General features: G+C 36.4%; 1 protein-coding gene across 1 annotated transcript in view; it reads left to right on the top strand.

The window, feature by feature from the left end:
• Positions 1-3,105: 3,105 nt before the first annotated feature.
• The window catches only part of LOC112155218 (interphotoreceptor matrix proteoglycan 2a), a gene marked incomplete in the record, with an annotated part of 16,616 nt that continues 3,991 nt past the window's right edge, over positions 3,106-15,730 (top strand). Inside the window, 6 exon segments of the mRNA XM_036209764.1 lie at positions 3,106-3,169; positions 3,243-3,467; positions 10,705-10,763; positions 10,837-10,992; positions 13,119-13,177; positions 13,691-13,866. Coding sequence (XP_036065657.1) covers positions 3,106-3,169; positions 3,243-3,467; positions 10,705-10,763; positions 10,837-10,992; positions 13,119-13,177; positions 13,691-13,866 — 739 coding nt within the window.

The following is a 15,730-nucleotide window of genomic DNA, read 5'->3' as shown; positions in this document are numbered from 1 at the left end:
ATAGATTTTTTTTTTGTTTTTAGTATCATGAAGCCTGATCTCATGGGTGACACTACTGTTTGGGATTAACCGGAGGATTGTTAGCCCTCCTGTGGATTCACTGCTGAAACAGCATTGAATCTAAAAACACAGAAAAGTGATGAGGATGCAGCTTAAACAAATAGAACAAAAGAACATGAAGAGAAGGAGTAAAAAAAAAAAAAGAAAAGTCACAAATTCTAATTAGAGTGTAAAGGTTGTATTTTTGTCATATTTTCCCCCAACATTGTTAATTTTGGAGTAAGTTTTATAATAAATGTCTAAATAACGCTTTCATTATATAGAGAAAGAACCACAAAAAAGAAAGCGATTATAATTGCATAACACAATACTGTAAATGTTTTAAAATGACATAAGGAGATGAGATTTGTGTGTCAACACCTAAAATAAATACATTTTAAAGTATTAATTAAAGATTAAAAAGGAAAACTAGAATTTAAAAAGTAATAATAGTAATAATTAATAATAAAAATACTAAATAAAAATAAATCTTTTTTACATAATATTTTAGATAAATGTTTCTATTTTTGAGATGGAAAAGGTGTGATTTGTCCACCTCTTAGTCCAGTTTTTATAAGGTAAATCCATTGATGTCATATCGGTCAACGTGGCGAATGACCACAAAAATGGCTTCAATTCCACAAACCAATAAGTTACGTTAATTCTAGCTAACTGCTTTTACTCCTTCAATTTTACCCCAACACAGAGGCAGAAGAGTTTTAATGAAGAGAGTGATAAAATAAACTACGGCAAGAGAATTGCCCAAAAAGCAAAAGTGAAGATAAAGTCCCACTCCAGTTATCCTTTGATCTATTGTAAAAGTGTCTCCAGTCTTTCAATTGGGATTATGCTGTTTTTAGCTAAAATAATGATAATAAAAAAGCGTAAGTTGTTTTCTAGGATATAGTTTCTGCAGAACGGCATGAGTTCATTAGAAATTCATCTGAGTTCCACTGATTTCCCATCATCCCGTTGTTAACAACTACAAGCTTTTTTGCATTTATTCCTTTTTTACAACAAATTTGAATAAAAAACACTAAGAAATACAATTCTAGTCTTATTTTTCTTTAATTATGAAAAGAAATTTTACAAGAAAATGTAAAAACACAATTTTCATTGGAGTGGGTTGATCAGTTGTAGTTACACTCCTGGCCAGTAGGTGGCACACGCCACCACGTTAGTAGAATGGACGTAAAAAGAGGAAGATGGTGGAAGTGGAGGAGATGGTTGGAAATAAGAAAATGACACGTTTATTTTTACTACAAGCAAATTCAATAAACAAATAAAAAAATACAGTAAAAAAACAACATAATATTAAATTAAAGATGATTCATGTAAAAACCATTGATCTTTATTATGTTTTGATTTATTTTTTTAATTCTGGGTTGGTAGCTTATTACAGGAGGTGTCTAAAATAAATCTGACACATTTGTGATGTATGTATCTAATGCATTTTTTAAATGTGCTGCTAACTAACTAGTAAATACAACAAAAATGTAATCATTGGGGAAAAATATATTTTTAGCTGTTTTTGTCTGAGCAGCCAAAAAGAGAATAAAAAAAATATAAAATAAAAATAAATAACATAAAAATAACTTAACTGTGATGTATTAAAACAACTCAAAATTATAAATAAATAAAAAGGAAAAATAAACTAAATTGAATAAACTGATGTATTATCGGCCCTGCGACAGACTGGCGACCTGTCCAGGGTGAACCCCGCCTTCGCCCTTCAGTAGCCGGGTTAGGCTCCGGCGCCCCGCGACCCCGAAAGGGACAAAGCGGTCAAGAAAATGGATGGATGGATGATGTATTATCTAAAAGTTTCATACCATTTTTATTTTTTAGTGTTTAAAGAGAGTGACAAAAAATATTCGGTTTCTGAAAAACAAAAATTTTGGGCTTATTAAAAAAAAGACATTTGTGAATGAAAATGTTCCCTTAAATGATACAAATATTAAACAAAAACTGTATCTTTTTATTTTTTGAAGCTCATTAGGCTCATTAGGGTTTTACTGTGCCCTTAGCAAAAAGTAGTATACCTGAAGTTTACTTTATGACGTATAGTTGAGAATAAGTATAGCCAGTTCAGCCTACTACACACCATGCATGAGTATTGTAGGAAGCATATTAAATAAATGTATTTACTACAAGTATACTTATATTAAAGTGTGGCAGCATACTGGAAGTTTCCTTTTTCTGTAGCCATTACAATTTAGTCTGAAGAAGTATTTATACTTCTTCAGACTAAATTGTAATGTTTTCATAGAGGCTACAGAAAAAGGAAACTTCAAGTATGCTGCCACACTTTAATATGAGTATACTTGTAGTACACATACATTTTTTGCTAGTAACAAACAACTAAAAGTTGGCACATTTGGAGACTTTGGGGATTAATCCCTTTAATTTTAACTGTAGATTACAGCTATTTAAAGATTAAAATCGGACGATCGGCCTTATACAAGCAGGATAAAACTTGCAGGGAGAGTTTGGGGTTGAAGGTTGACTTAAGCCTGACTCCCACTTCTACGCGGCAGCGGTGAGAGGATTTCTGTTGCTTTTACTCATCCGGAGCGGATTCCTGAAGGTGAAATTTCTGTCATTGTCAGATCATGAATCTTGTTTTTGTCGAGGTGAAACCTCTGTAGAGTTTTAGATGTAATTCCCCGACTATATGTGGTGTCTGTTGAGATATGAGGATGCAAACTCCTGCCTCTCGCCGTTGTCCCCGACCTTTCTTTTATTCCTCCTTACTATACTTGCCCTCCCCTTGCATTGTTGCTCCACTAACTTCTTGACAGGCTCTTCTAAAAGGCTTAAAGCAAACAGGATTAGAGGGCATAAAAAACACCCCCACTCTTCACAGACCATCTGCCTGTCCTCCTGAGCTCCCAGCACTTCCAGGGAGAGCGTAGGCCTACCATCAAATGTTTTCTCCTTTCCATCCTTTTGGACAATTCTAAACTATGCAAACATCTAAGAAGCTGCTGCACTTCTTGAGAGGAACCACATATTTGCTGGATCCCTTTCCGAGCCCACGGATTTAGACACACTCACGGATTTACCATGAGGAGCATTTTCTGCTCCGTTCTGCTGAGTTCACTCGTCACCTTTCTGGGGACCCCCACAGGTATGTTTGAGAGGAACCTGAGCGGCCTCTCTGCTCCTGAGACGCAGGGTGAGTGCTGGTGTTTCTGTTGCAGGTGCAGCTCTGGAGGAATCCTCGATGGGGTTCGTGGATCTGCCTCAAACTAAGGTTGGGTTTCCACGCATCACTCATGTGTCTGACGTGAAGGCGTCCGTTGAAGACCACGCAGCCGCGTCCCGACGGAAGAGGAACATTTTCTACCAGAATGGACTAAGGCTGTGTGGACAAGAAACCTCCGAGCAGGTCGTGTCCAACCACCTGAACTACTTTTATCTCCGAGGTAAAGGTCACCACAGGAAGTGAGGTCACCTTAAGCTAAAACACCACAGTGTTTGGGGAGATTTAGGTGACAGCTTAATCCAAATTCAGACCATGAATCAAACAGTGATTTAAATTTGAAATGAGAATAAAAATGAAATACGGAGCTGCCACAACTTTACTTGGATGAACCTGTTGTGCTACAAACACACTGGGGATATGTTCTTAAACACACATTTATCATGGTGTTCACACTAAACAAGCAAGGAGGGGCTTCTTCTTCTTTTTTTTTTTGGTTTTTTTACTGTTTGCAAGCACATGTTTGCGAGCTCCTACAGTTGAAAGAAGCTTGGCGTGAAATGTAAATCTTGTGAATTTTGCTCAGACACTTGGTGCCATAGAATACAGACAGACACAATCCACAATTATTAATTTATCCTTCATGATCAGTTTTCAAACGATTGGCTCTTCCATGTATTAAAGGAGATGTTATTCTATTTCACGACCATTGTTTGTGACAGAACAGATGAACGAAAGTGGGAGTGACATCACCCGTAGAAAACTCCTTACCTCCGGCTCCAGTGAAATGAAGCCAATTCAGTCACCATTTTTCAGTGCTGCCATTTGGAGCCAGGTGACCGTGATTTGTCTGAGTCAACATTTCTAGGGCAACTAAAGTTGCCAATCAGGAGTAAGCTTGTTGGAAGTCCAAACCCCTTCCACGGGAGAATCTCTGGCTATGTCCGATTTCCCTCCCTAACTACTAAAAAACTATCTAGTGCCCTGGATTTTAAAGGTAATTCGGACACCATGCTCACTACTTTTCTTTTATTTTCAAACACTGGATATAACATCACAAGTCAAAACTGAATCAACACGAACATTTCACAACATTTATTTATGACTCCACTGTGTTCTGTTAGTGAAAATGTGGATGGTTTACTCAAAAATTACATTAAATTGTTTGACCGCAATGCATTGTGGTCTATCTCCGCTAATCTAGTGAGCATCGATGCGCTCCAGTTTTTTCGCAAAGAATTCTGGGAAATTTCAAGTGCACTCCATTTTGGAATTAGTAGATTTGGACAGAACATCAAAATAGTGAACGTACTCTATAGTGAGTACGGGGGGATTCGGACATCGCTTATCAAACGTTTAAGGTGGGGGCAGCAGCACCACATGCTTTTACTGAGGCATCTGATTGGTCAGTTTATAACTTGAATAACTTGTGATAAAGAAAAAATATCATGAAAAAAGTGAGGATTCGCAAGAACATGTTAAGTAAAATGTATCAGAATGGTTATTCTGACCAATAGAAGGACTAATAGCTGTTTATTTCTCATTAGAAGTCTATGGGATTTTGGCTTCTTGGTGCCAGGAGGTGCTGAAAATCTGAAATACGAGGGGGGAGGGGTCACTTGGTCCGGTTCCTACATACAGTCAATGGTCACTACCAAATTTGAGTACTTGATTGATCAAAGTTCTTTAAAATGTGCTTTTCTACGTGTTGACATGCGAGTTTTGAACTCGGAAGCCTAAAAATGCATATACAGGCGTTTAGTTAGACTTTCACTTTTTTTAGACACAATGCCAAGGGTGGTGTAAACATAGATTCAGGCCTCAAACCTGACAGGATAAAACATGTTGGAATGTATTGAATGTCACATTTAGATCAAAATTCATGCTAATCATTTTTGAGAATTATTTTTTTCTTTTTGCAACAGCAATTCATAATGTATTACGCTATGAACAAGGGTATGGGTGTTTTTAAGAGAAATGGAACCTCACACAAACACACACCAGGTGTTCTTTCTTCATTTTTTATTTTGCTTTTTGCTGTATGTTTTTGTCTTTTTTCATACAGGGAGTCTTTAGGGGGACCGACAAACATTCATGCAACAATTTAGCAATTTACCTGTTGTCTAATTTGTTTCCTTTGATCAAGTCTTCTATATGAATTTTTAAAAACTATAAATACCATACATGAGTACATATTTTTTTAAAGATTGTAGCACTAATCCTAAATCAAATTAATATGTTACAATTCCTAAATAATTGTATGTCTCTTGTTCATATTTTCACCATAACACATACAAATCAATGATAGGAAAGTTCTACAAATGACCCAAAGTATAAATAGGATTTTTTGTGAAACCTGTTTTATTTAGTTTCATTTCCTAATTTCTGATTTTTTTTTACATTTTCCTTCTTGTAATATTTTCATAAAATACCTGAACTTGAAGAAGAAGGTCAGTGTTATGAAACCAAAACCATGTTCTCCTGTAAAGAAGGTGAAGCGGCACCATCGTTCTAATCTCATTAAACCATCATTTTTAACAATCTACCAACGAGGAAGATTACCGGTCCTATCAAGAATTATTATTTGAAGACAAATATTTTAGTCACTAAGATATGTTTTGTCAAGAATTATTTGCTACTTAAAAACTTTATTTAAATGAATATATTCTCAGAACACAGAAAATAAGAGCAGATGGTGAAACAGCTGAGCCTGATAAGAATCTGTGGATTTTCAAAATTAATTTATTCAATTTGCTTTTTCTTATTCATGTACTTCTATGGAGCAGCAGTTTGATTGATTATTTCAGTGCTGAGATGTGAGTTAATTACTTTAAATAGTAATTTACTTCAGTTATTGAATGAAATTGTAATGAAATTTACTCTTTACCTTTTTGATAAAGTAACTCACTACTTGTTACTTTACTTTTTTCCACTCATACACAAATTCTCAGTAATGTAGCGTCATTTCTTCATGTGATGACTTTGTGAAAAGTATAAAGATGTTTCAAGACAACCTAACTTCATGAGAACTCAGACAGCAGTGTGTCTGCGGCTGTGACCGTGGGCGTCCTTCCCCACAGGCTTGGCGTGGTTGGACAGGTTGTTCATTGACAGAGTATGAAGGAATTCATCTCCAGAACATAACTTTCAATATATTTACGTTAGTTTTCAACAAATTGTAAATATTGTGAACATCTACAGTTGCAAAAACGGCCCCACAAATTCATTCATGCCCATATTTCTGATTTCTTCCTCCATCTTACTTTGACTGATCTCCAACCCTGCATTAGTGCACGAGTATCATATTTGGTTCTGTTTTGTTTTTCGTTAATCTCCATTTTGTTTTATTTACCTGAGAGAAAATGTCAGAGCCTACTGCTTACACAAATTAATTTGTGTTATTAGTCGTCTATAGTATTAGGATAAACAGTTTTTTCTATTTTTGCTCTGGTTTCCTGGAGTAATATTCAAAACTCTCTATTGAACCTAATACCCTTAAAGCAAATCTTTCTGATCTTTTAAAAGATTTCATATAAGAGTTCATATTACTCTTGAATTGACCCATAACTAACCTTTTAATTATTGTTATACTGCTCATTTTAGTTGTATTTTATTACCTCTTTATTGTTTTAACTGTATTTATTTTCTTATGTTGATCCCTTTTGGTCCAGGTCTCCATTGAAAAAAGGATCTAATCTCAATGGGGTTTCCTGGTAAAAAAAAGGTTAAAAATGATTTCACTGCACTAAAACATGAGTAGCAAAGTAATCAAACTTTATTTGTAAAAAAATAAGTGCTTTACAAGCACTCTACAGTAAAAAAAAAAACAAAAAAAAAACAATCAAACAAGAAGGTAAACAAAAACAAAAAAATTAAATTAAGATGAACCCTTTTGCTTTCCCCTTCTATGGTCTAGCAATTGCAATTTAATTACCAATATTTGAACTGTATTTGTATTACTTCCATCACTGACAAAAGTAGTTAAATCAAATGAATTCATTACTTTGTAGCGCGTTACCCCAACACTGTACCACTGACCTCTGGCGTCTCAGTGGCTTTGCAAACTGTAGTGAGTTGAAAGCGGATCAGCGTAGTGGCTCTGACTCTGGACCAGTTCCTGGTAGGCTGAGCTGTAAAAGTGATGCCATGCCGTCATGGTGGCTCTGGATGAACCTTTCAGCCTCGGCTACGGATTTAGGATTAAAGCTGGTGTCCCTGACATGGTTTGTAAACAAAAAAATGTTGCATTCATGCTCATGGTGGAAAGTATTTCTTTGTGAACAAACTCTGATGATTTAATTTTCTCTTTGACCAGTCTGCCAGGAAACGGTTTGGGAGGCTTTTAAAATCTTCTGGGATCGTCTCCCTGAGCAGGAAGAATATCAGAGCTGGATGAACCAATGCCGGGAAGGCACAGTCACCACGCTGATTATTGGAAGCTTTTTTAGCCAATCAGAGGAGCACCAGGCTCTGGTTAAAGAGGTAACTCACCATTCAATAAAATCTTCATCAGTGCATTAAAAAACATTCCCTGCAGGCCTGATGTTTCTGCTCTTGTGGTTAACAGCGATTGTCACACGTGAATTTCAAAAGGTAAAGTAAATCCATCGCTGCTCAGTGGCGCATCATCTCAGAGACATACTTGTTATGTGATCATGACGTCTGTAAATCTGTCCTTCTTCCTGCTGTCGGTAGTGAGCCCACCAGGTCGTGGCAGCATATGTGCAGGTAAGGTTGTCCAGGCCCTTCAACCTTACCTGTTCATATTACCACTTTATCTATCAAGCACTGGGGATCTCACCTGTGCTCATGTCTGTGTGGTGATGTTTGAGTTGTTTTAAGAGAGTGTCTTTGACATTAATGACAGTATCTCTTTAGTTCTCCTAATAACACATAACATTTTGGGGCTTATTTCATATATTTTATTATTTATTTATTTTTTTTCTGAATCAGAGATTCTTTAAACATTCAGCCTGATTTACCTGTCTGTGCTCAAAAACAGCATAAACGAAAGTAAACAGAAGGTAAATACAATTAAGTATAGGTTAAAGGTTACTTAAAAGATAACAGCTTTTACTACTTTTATTGTCTTTTCCAAACAAGTCACTTAAATTCAAGTTTCAATGCTAAAATAAAATCTTACAAAATCTGTCAGGACTTTATGTGACAATAACAGAGCCATGTACATGACATAGCAATAAATAAATAAAATGTTCCCTTAAATTTGTAATATTAGTAGTATTTTTGGGACACAAATCATTATTTTGTGGGCATACATTAGCATGTCATTAGCACTTTGTGCACAAAAGATTGTATTTTTTGCACACTTTAGAATTTTGTGTTCATAATCTGGTTTTTTGTGCAAAAAAGTTAGTATTTTGTGTGCACAAATTAGATTTTTGTGCACAAGTTAGTATTTTGTGAATAGAAGTTAGTATTTGGCGCACAAAAGGTGGCATTTTGTGCCCACAAGATAGTATTCAGCATGCACGATTTAGCATTTTGTGTGCAGAACTTAGCAGAATGTATGGAGGAGAAGTCAAAAGTGGATTGTGCTGCTCTGCTGTCAGAGTTGTAGCATGAGATTTCTTTCTCTGGATTCTTCTTGGAAAAGACTGTCACAGTTTGATGACATTAATAATAAGAGACAACAAACTCCAATTTCTTCAAAGCATGTTTCTGTATTTAGTTTGCAGATAATGGTTGAATTTAAACTGAAATGCTAGGACTATGTGTGTGCACAAAATACTAAATTGTGCAAACGTTATACTAATTTGAGGGAACAATGTAATTGTTGTTTTATGTTACGTCCTGTGTGAGCTGTTTTACCTAAAATATGAATTGATAACATTTTGTTTCTGGTTTTGGGAAAATGTCCTAACTTTAAAGTTTCACATTTTATTTAAACAAACATTCAGTGTTTTAACACTGTAGAAAGAAGTAGTCTAAAAAGGGAAAAGAACCATTGAAGGAAAATCACAAAAAAATGGTAAAAGTATCTGTCATTTTTTTACTTAAGAAATTTATAATAAGAAATCAAAATCTAGAAACAAGGAGTTCCACAGAAGCATTTAATAAGGCAAAAATTAGCTAAAAATCTAACTTTGAGTAACTTAAAATTGAATGTATGCATTTTTTTGCTAGTTTTGAGCAAATGGATTGGATGTTTTGAGGATTCATGAACCCAATTGTGGTTCATTTAGATTAAAGTGACAAAAAAAATGTAATAAGGGTAAATGCCTCATTTTAGAAGAAAATGTCAATAAAAGGAGAATCTGATCTTAGTTCAGGCTGGCCCGTCCTAACAAATCCTCATAAAAACTAAAATAGCAGCTCCTCTCTAGAACATAAATCTACATTTTGGTTGTTAAAATAATGTAAATGAATAGCAATCTAACTTAATGCATTAAACTTTTAAAATAACATCCTTAAAACTGAACCTGAAATTAAAGTGGTTCTTGTTACCTTCAGAAAATAAATAAATTATTAGCGATTGAAAATGTAAATAAAATGCAGAGATCTTACATTTGACAAACATCTTGTCATGGTCTTCAGAACAGGTGTGTTCAATGTTTAATTAAATGAATTTAGGTGTCTTATGATCATTTCTTAAATCAAATAATTTGAGGTTTTGAGTCTTAGATCAAGTTTTTCTACAGTCAAGAGTATGGAGCAAAACCATTTTGACTCATTTAAATCATATTTTCCTTGTTTTTTAGATCCTAACTCCTAATGAAACAAAAATTCTCCACCATTTTGAGAAAACTTGTAAAGGTGTAGAGCAAAGAGAATGATCTGGTCAAATATCTTGAATGTCTAAAAACAAGAAGCAAGAGTCGAATAGTTTGAAAGGAAACTTTGCACCTCTGGCTCACATAGGGAGTCAACTCCAAATCAATTTTTAAATACATTTATAGACACGTTTTTTTGTAAAATTTCTTGAAAAATATGAAGAAAACCCAAAAAGTTATTTGTTATGTTTTACTTTCATCTCCACTCGGGGTGAAAATAAACTCATGGAGTTTATTTATTCTACATTTTTCTCTGTCATGTGACCTCCGTGTCATGTTCATAAAGTCTTCCCATTCCTCACAGCACGCCCTCGCCGCCGAGGTCAGAGGCCACCAAAGCTCCCGAGTCGGGTCAGTGTCCGTCCTGATGATCACGTTTTCATATGAAACAGAGCAGCACCTGTGCAGCAGGATTACTGTCATTACTTAGCATGTGGCGTCCGGGTCTGTCGTGTCCGTATGATGCATGTCAGCTGCAGGGTTCAGTCCGTAAGCTTGGCTTTAGTCCAGCTCATAAATAGATTTAGAGAGAATTCAGGGTCAGGACAACGTAATCCACACATCCATCCGGACGAACATCACGACACTTTCAAAGGTTTAGGATCCTCATGAAATAAACCCACTGTCCCCCTCCCCTCTTTTTGATTTTTGTTTTTTACCTCCATTAAGACATAAGAAAAGAAGAGGAGGAGGCAGCTGTCACTGCAGGAAGAGTGGAGGAAAGTCCAGTAGGTATCCAATGATTTAAGACGCTTTGAAATAAAGGATAAAAAGCTTCACTGCTTTGTGTTTGTGATGCAGCTGCTGAATGAAATCACCGTGCAGCCTGCTGCAGCTGCTGCGCTGGAGCAGGTGGTGGAGCTGAGCATCCTCCTGACTGGAGAGATGTTCAGCGATGAGCTCAACGATCCAGCCAGCCTCCAGTTCCAGGCGCTCAGCAGACACCTGGCCGAAAAGGTTTGTCTGCTTCTACTGGCTCTCCTGTGCCTCTGCACCAGCCTGGCCAGCTTTATTTCATGAGTGGGACCTCATATTATTCCCATAAATGTTAAGGAACAGAATATCAACAGAGAATTGTTGTTAAAGTGGTTTAGTAGGTTGAAAAATGATTAAATCTATTTTCAAAATAAAATGCCACTACAAGAAATTTAACTTAAAAAGTCTAAAAATCTTAGTAGATATTTTTTAAAAAGATGATGAAGATTCAATAAAACAAAGTTGTTGATTTGTAGAAGTCGTTTCTGATTTGAAAAAATCAATAAAATAAACATTACATGATTTTTTTTTGCCATTTTAACACTCAAACTCTGATTATCTTTCACGGCAAAAGGATTGATCATATTTATTAGTCCTCATTCATTGGGTATTTTTTTCAACTCAAAGGAACATTTTTTGTACTAACTTTTATAAACGTTTACCTAATTCAACTTTGCTGTGGGAAAATTCTCAAATGTCCCTTTTAGAATTTTCCACAAATCAGCAACTTTATTTGATTAAATTTTCATTCTATGTAAAATGTTTGCAGCTGGTTTGAACTTTGTGATGAAGATTTTCCCTTTAACGTCAAGGTGGAGGCTAATAAGTGCATGCTAGTTTCAGCTTCATCTGACTTTTAAGGTGTGATGGATAAATAAAGCAAAATAAAATGACACAAACGTAGTAAAACTGATATTTTCTAAATATAATGTAAACATGAATCCATCGTGTCTCCAGCTTTATCTGTGTGTGAAACAGTCGAGTCTGTTGCTGCGTATTAGCATGTTGCACATTCTGCTACATGAGAACAACCGTCTCAATAATTCTATGTCGAGGAACAGTCGTGGTTTTGTCTGTAAGCAGCAGCTCTATTGTTCTTTGAGGTTGAATGCTCTTCTTTCTGCCTCTTTTCTCCCCAAAGAAACTTTCCAAATGTCTTTTTTTTTATTGTTTTTGTTAGCTTTTAACTTAGCGATCCAGGTAGTCATCCAGGTAGCTGCTTAAAGTCACATGACCAAGACAGATGTTGTGAACAGAATCCAGCAGATTTTCAAAATAAAACTTCCTTTAAGATCAGAAAATTAATGAAACAGAAATAATCTAAGTTAGCACATGTGTTTCTTTTTTTTTCTTTCTATGGCCCTACACCAAGTGACCCACAGACCGGTCCACGACCCGGGGTTTAGGGACCATTGCTTTAAAAGAAAAAATAGGCAGAAAAAAAAGAAATATTCAAAGGAAGTAACCCTAAGTACTACACCCAGTGCTGATACTATCTATTAAGTTACGTTCACACCAGGGATGTGACATACATGCAAGAACATGCTAAAGGTGTGTTTAGCCTAAGGTGTTCACACTGGACAAGCAGTTCTTCTTCTACTTCTTTTTCTATTGTTTACTAGCACATGTTCGCCATCTACAGTTGAAAGAGACTTGGAGCAAAATGTCAAAGGGGTGCAAATCTTGTCGTGAATCTTTTTCTTTCACAGCTCTGTTATAATATACGAAAGACTTGGTGTCCTAGAATTCTGGCTGGATAAAAACCATAGTTATTAATTTTTCTCGTTTGTGATCAAACTTCAGTGTATTAAAGGGAATGCCGTCCATTCACTGCCAAATACTACTTCCTGATTGGTTAAAGTTCAACCTAATTTAATTTCAAAAGCACATTCAATAGTCACGCAAAAATAGTCTTAAAAATGTGCGTAACAATCTTTGAACGGGAGAGTTTTTAATGCGGTTTTTCTCTGTAAAATGCTATATCCTCATTTGAAGGCAATAACAGTGCTTTATTTTAAAAAGTGTTAAAGTTTTTTCCAGCTACAAGCATGCAGTATTTAAGTCACAAACAAAACAATCATTGTCTACATATTCATAATGATTCATACAGAGGTGTGTGTCAAATAATTAAAGAAAAGTGCAGTCCTGTAACTTACCTTGCAAGTACATCCGTACTTTAGGAGATAAATGGATGAATGAGAGATCCTTCAGAATACTAAAGGCTCTTTTCTGCTTTACTATTTAAAAGTCGAGACCTTCTACGACAGTAAAACGACATGAATGACTCGTTCAGTTCCTCAAATGAAGAGTTCTGATGTTGTTCACAGATTGAAGAGGCTCTTGACATGCTGCCTGGGTTTAAGAGTGTGTCTGTATTGGACTTCAGGTGAGTTTTTATCCACTTGTTCGTGTCACAAAAAAAGACAACCAAAAAGGCAAAACTTACATTTGATTTCTGTTGCATTAACAGCACTTCTTTCTTTAATGCAGACCACAAAAGGACACCCAAGGGTGAGTCCTCGGTGATAGTAGTGATCGTTTCCTCTAGCAGGTCACTATCATCTCTTAGACACGCCTCCAGGCCGTGAACTAGGGCACGTGCGAGAGCGTATCACTGGTCGTATGTGTTAATGGTTTTAGGTTAGTGGCTCACCTGTTAAGTGGGATCAGGATGGGTCAAACATATAAACAGGTGCTATTCTATAGAGACGATTATCAGAGCTTTACCACCTCACTGATCTGAATAGACAGGGAAGATGCAATTGTGGGGAGTGTATCAGCAAGGAATTTCTAAAATGACTGAAATGCATTCGTACTCACCAAGGCAGCATTCCATTTAGACTGTGACCTGAAAACGTGTGCAGGATGAGCTGATGTGTTTGCGTAACATCGTCTGCAGGATGGACGGCATCATCGTGGACTACGCGGTCACGGTGCTGGTGAACGGAGAGGGAGTGAGCTCTGAACAGCTGAACTACCTGACCTTACAGTCCAACCAGGTGGAGAGCTCGTACCGCAAAACCAAGGAGCTCTCCACGGCGGTCTACAGCCAGAACAAGAACGACCAGCAGAGCGGTAAGACTGATGGATCACTAGAGAGCGCCATCAGGCTTCCATGTAGATGATCTTTACCTGATAAGGGGTAGGTAGTGCAGAGGTTGTCTTAAAGTGTTTCTGATGTACTGGAATGAAGGGCCGGTTCCATTTGGCCCTCTTGTTAACCTATGGTGTAGTTCACACCAGACATGAAGCACCGCGGTCCTCCGTGGCTCTCATCGATTGTTGCATCAATTGTTTTGGCGTCTGCTCTATTTTTTGTCCAAGCCGCAAGCAATCCGTGTCAATTCTGGCAGGAAGTTACGCCAAGACACGAGAAAACCTGCTCAATTTTCACAAAATATAACCAATTTTTCACAATAAAAGACAGCAACTGATAGATGCGATCATATTTTTTGCATCTAGACGGACAATAGAGATTAAAATTAACATAAACACAACAAACAAAAAACAAACACGCAGATCAACGTAGTGTTCTGACTACCGAGCGGGGGGATTTGGGTGTCGGATGAGAAAAAACTTTGCTTTAAAAAACAAAAACTTGACTTTAAATCTTCATTATACTGAAAATAAATCATCATCAAAACATATTTAAAACATAAATATGAGATGTTTCTCTCTTGTTATCTGTGAAAAACCCCAAGCTAATTGAACAAACAATTTCTTCTTTTTTTCATAAGTTGGGATGTTCTGCCCCTTTGAGACAGTATTAAATCTATATTTGTCACACATATGTCTCAAAATAACAGTTTTATGTTTATCTCTTTAAAGTAGATACGTCCACTTTCCCCCTTAAATATATCATATTCTTATTTTAGGCACTATAACAGTCCAACTATCCTAATTTCTCGTCCATAATAACCTTAAAGTAAGACAAGAATGGTTTATTTTTAGAACAATTTGTCTTAAAAAAATGTATGTTCATTATGAAAAAACTGCAGTTTACCCAAATCAAGCAAACGTCTTTGTTTAAAAATATTATGTAAAGTAAAAAAAAACTTGTTTCAGTAGAGATATTTGCTATGTTTTAAAGCATAAACATGCATTTGACTGAAAAATTACTGCTAAGTTAGTTTTGTTGTACATCAAGGGTAATGAGATATTTAAACTCAAAACTAGACAAAAATACTTGGTAAAATGTGTTTTTGGAGTGTACACCTTAAGAAATGCAGTTTAAAATGTATTTTCAAATCAAAAAGTTGCAAAGGCAACTCCACTCTTTAGTCTCACTGTGAGGATCGTGCGACCAATCAGACATTTAGTAAGTAGGTTAACTACACGTGAATGATCTATTTTCTCCTGTGAGATTTCCTCATGATCATATTTTAGAGAAAGCAGCATGTTCGCGTTCTCTCCTGGAGAAAGATGGGCTGTGAAGCTGACAGTAGGTCGTGACGTTTAAAAAATAACGGCGCTCATATGGCCGACATACGGCGCAGAGAAACTCAGAGACCCAACCTGCTTGTGCTTCCCTGCGCTAAACGCTGTAGCAGACCATTTTATTGCCAAATCTAACTCTTGATTTGCTGATTTTTGGTGACTTAACGATGTGTGCTGAAAGAGTTGGAGAAAACACTCATCTGCAGATTTCAGCGCCAAAACAGAGCTAAAGATTTATGTGACAGTGTGTGCTCACATTGTTTTCTTTCCTCCTCCTGCTTCCAGTGTCAGAGATTCCTGCAGACAGACCCAAGGTGAGCAATACACATCCTAGCAGTGATCACCTGCAGTCCAGCTGCTTTTACCACACAAAGCGCTCACGGTTAACCGTCCTGATCTTTTTAGCGTGACGGATGATAACCTGGAAACGTCCCGAGATGTTATCCAGACTTTACACTGTAAAACCAAATGTAATGTTTCAACTTAAAAACATGAGTTAAAG

Source organism: Oryzias melastigma, linkage group LG21 (genome assembly GCF_002922805.2).
Source record: "Oryzias melastigma strain HK-1 linkage group LG21, ASM292280v2, whole genome shotgun sequence".
Classification (NCBI taxonomy): Eukaryota; Metazoa; Chordata; class Actinopteri; order Beloniformes; family Adrianichthyidae; genus Oryzias; species Oryzias melastigma.
The sequence above is the reverse complement of the archived record's forward strand: the minus strand, read 5'-3'. Positions and strand labels throughout refer to the sequence as shown.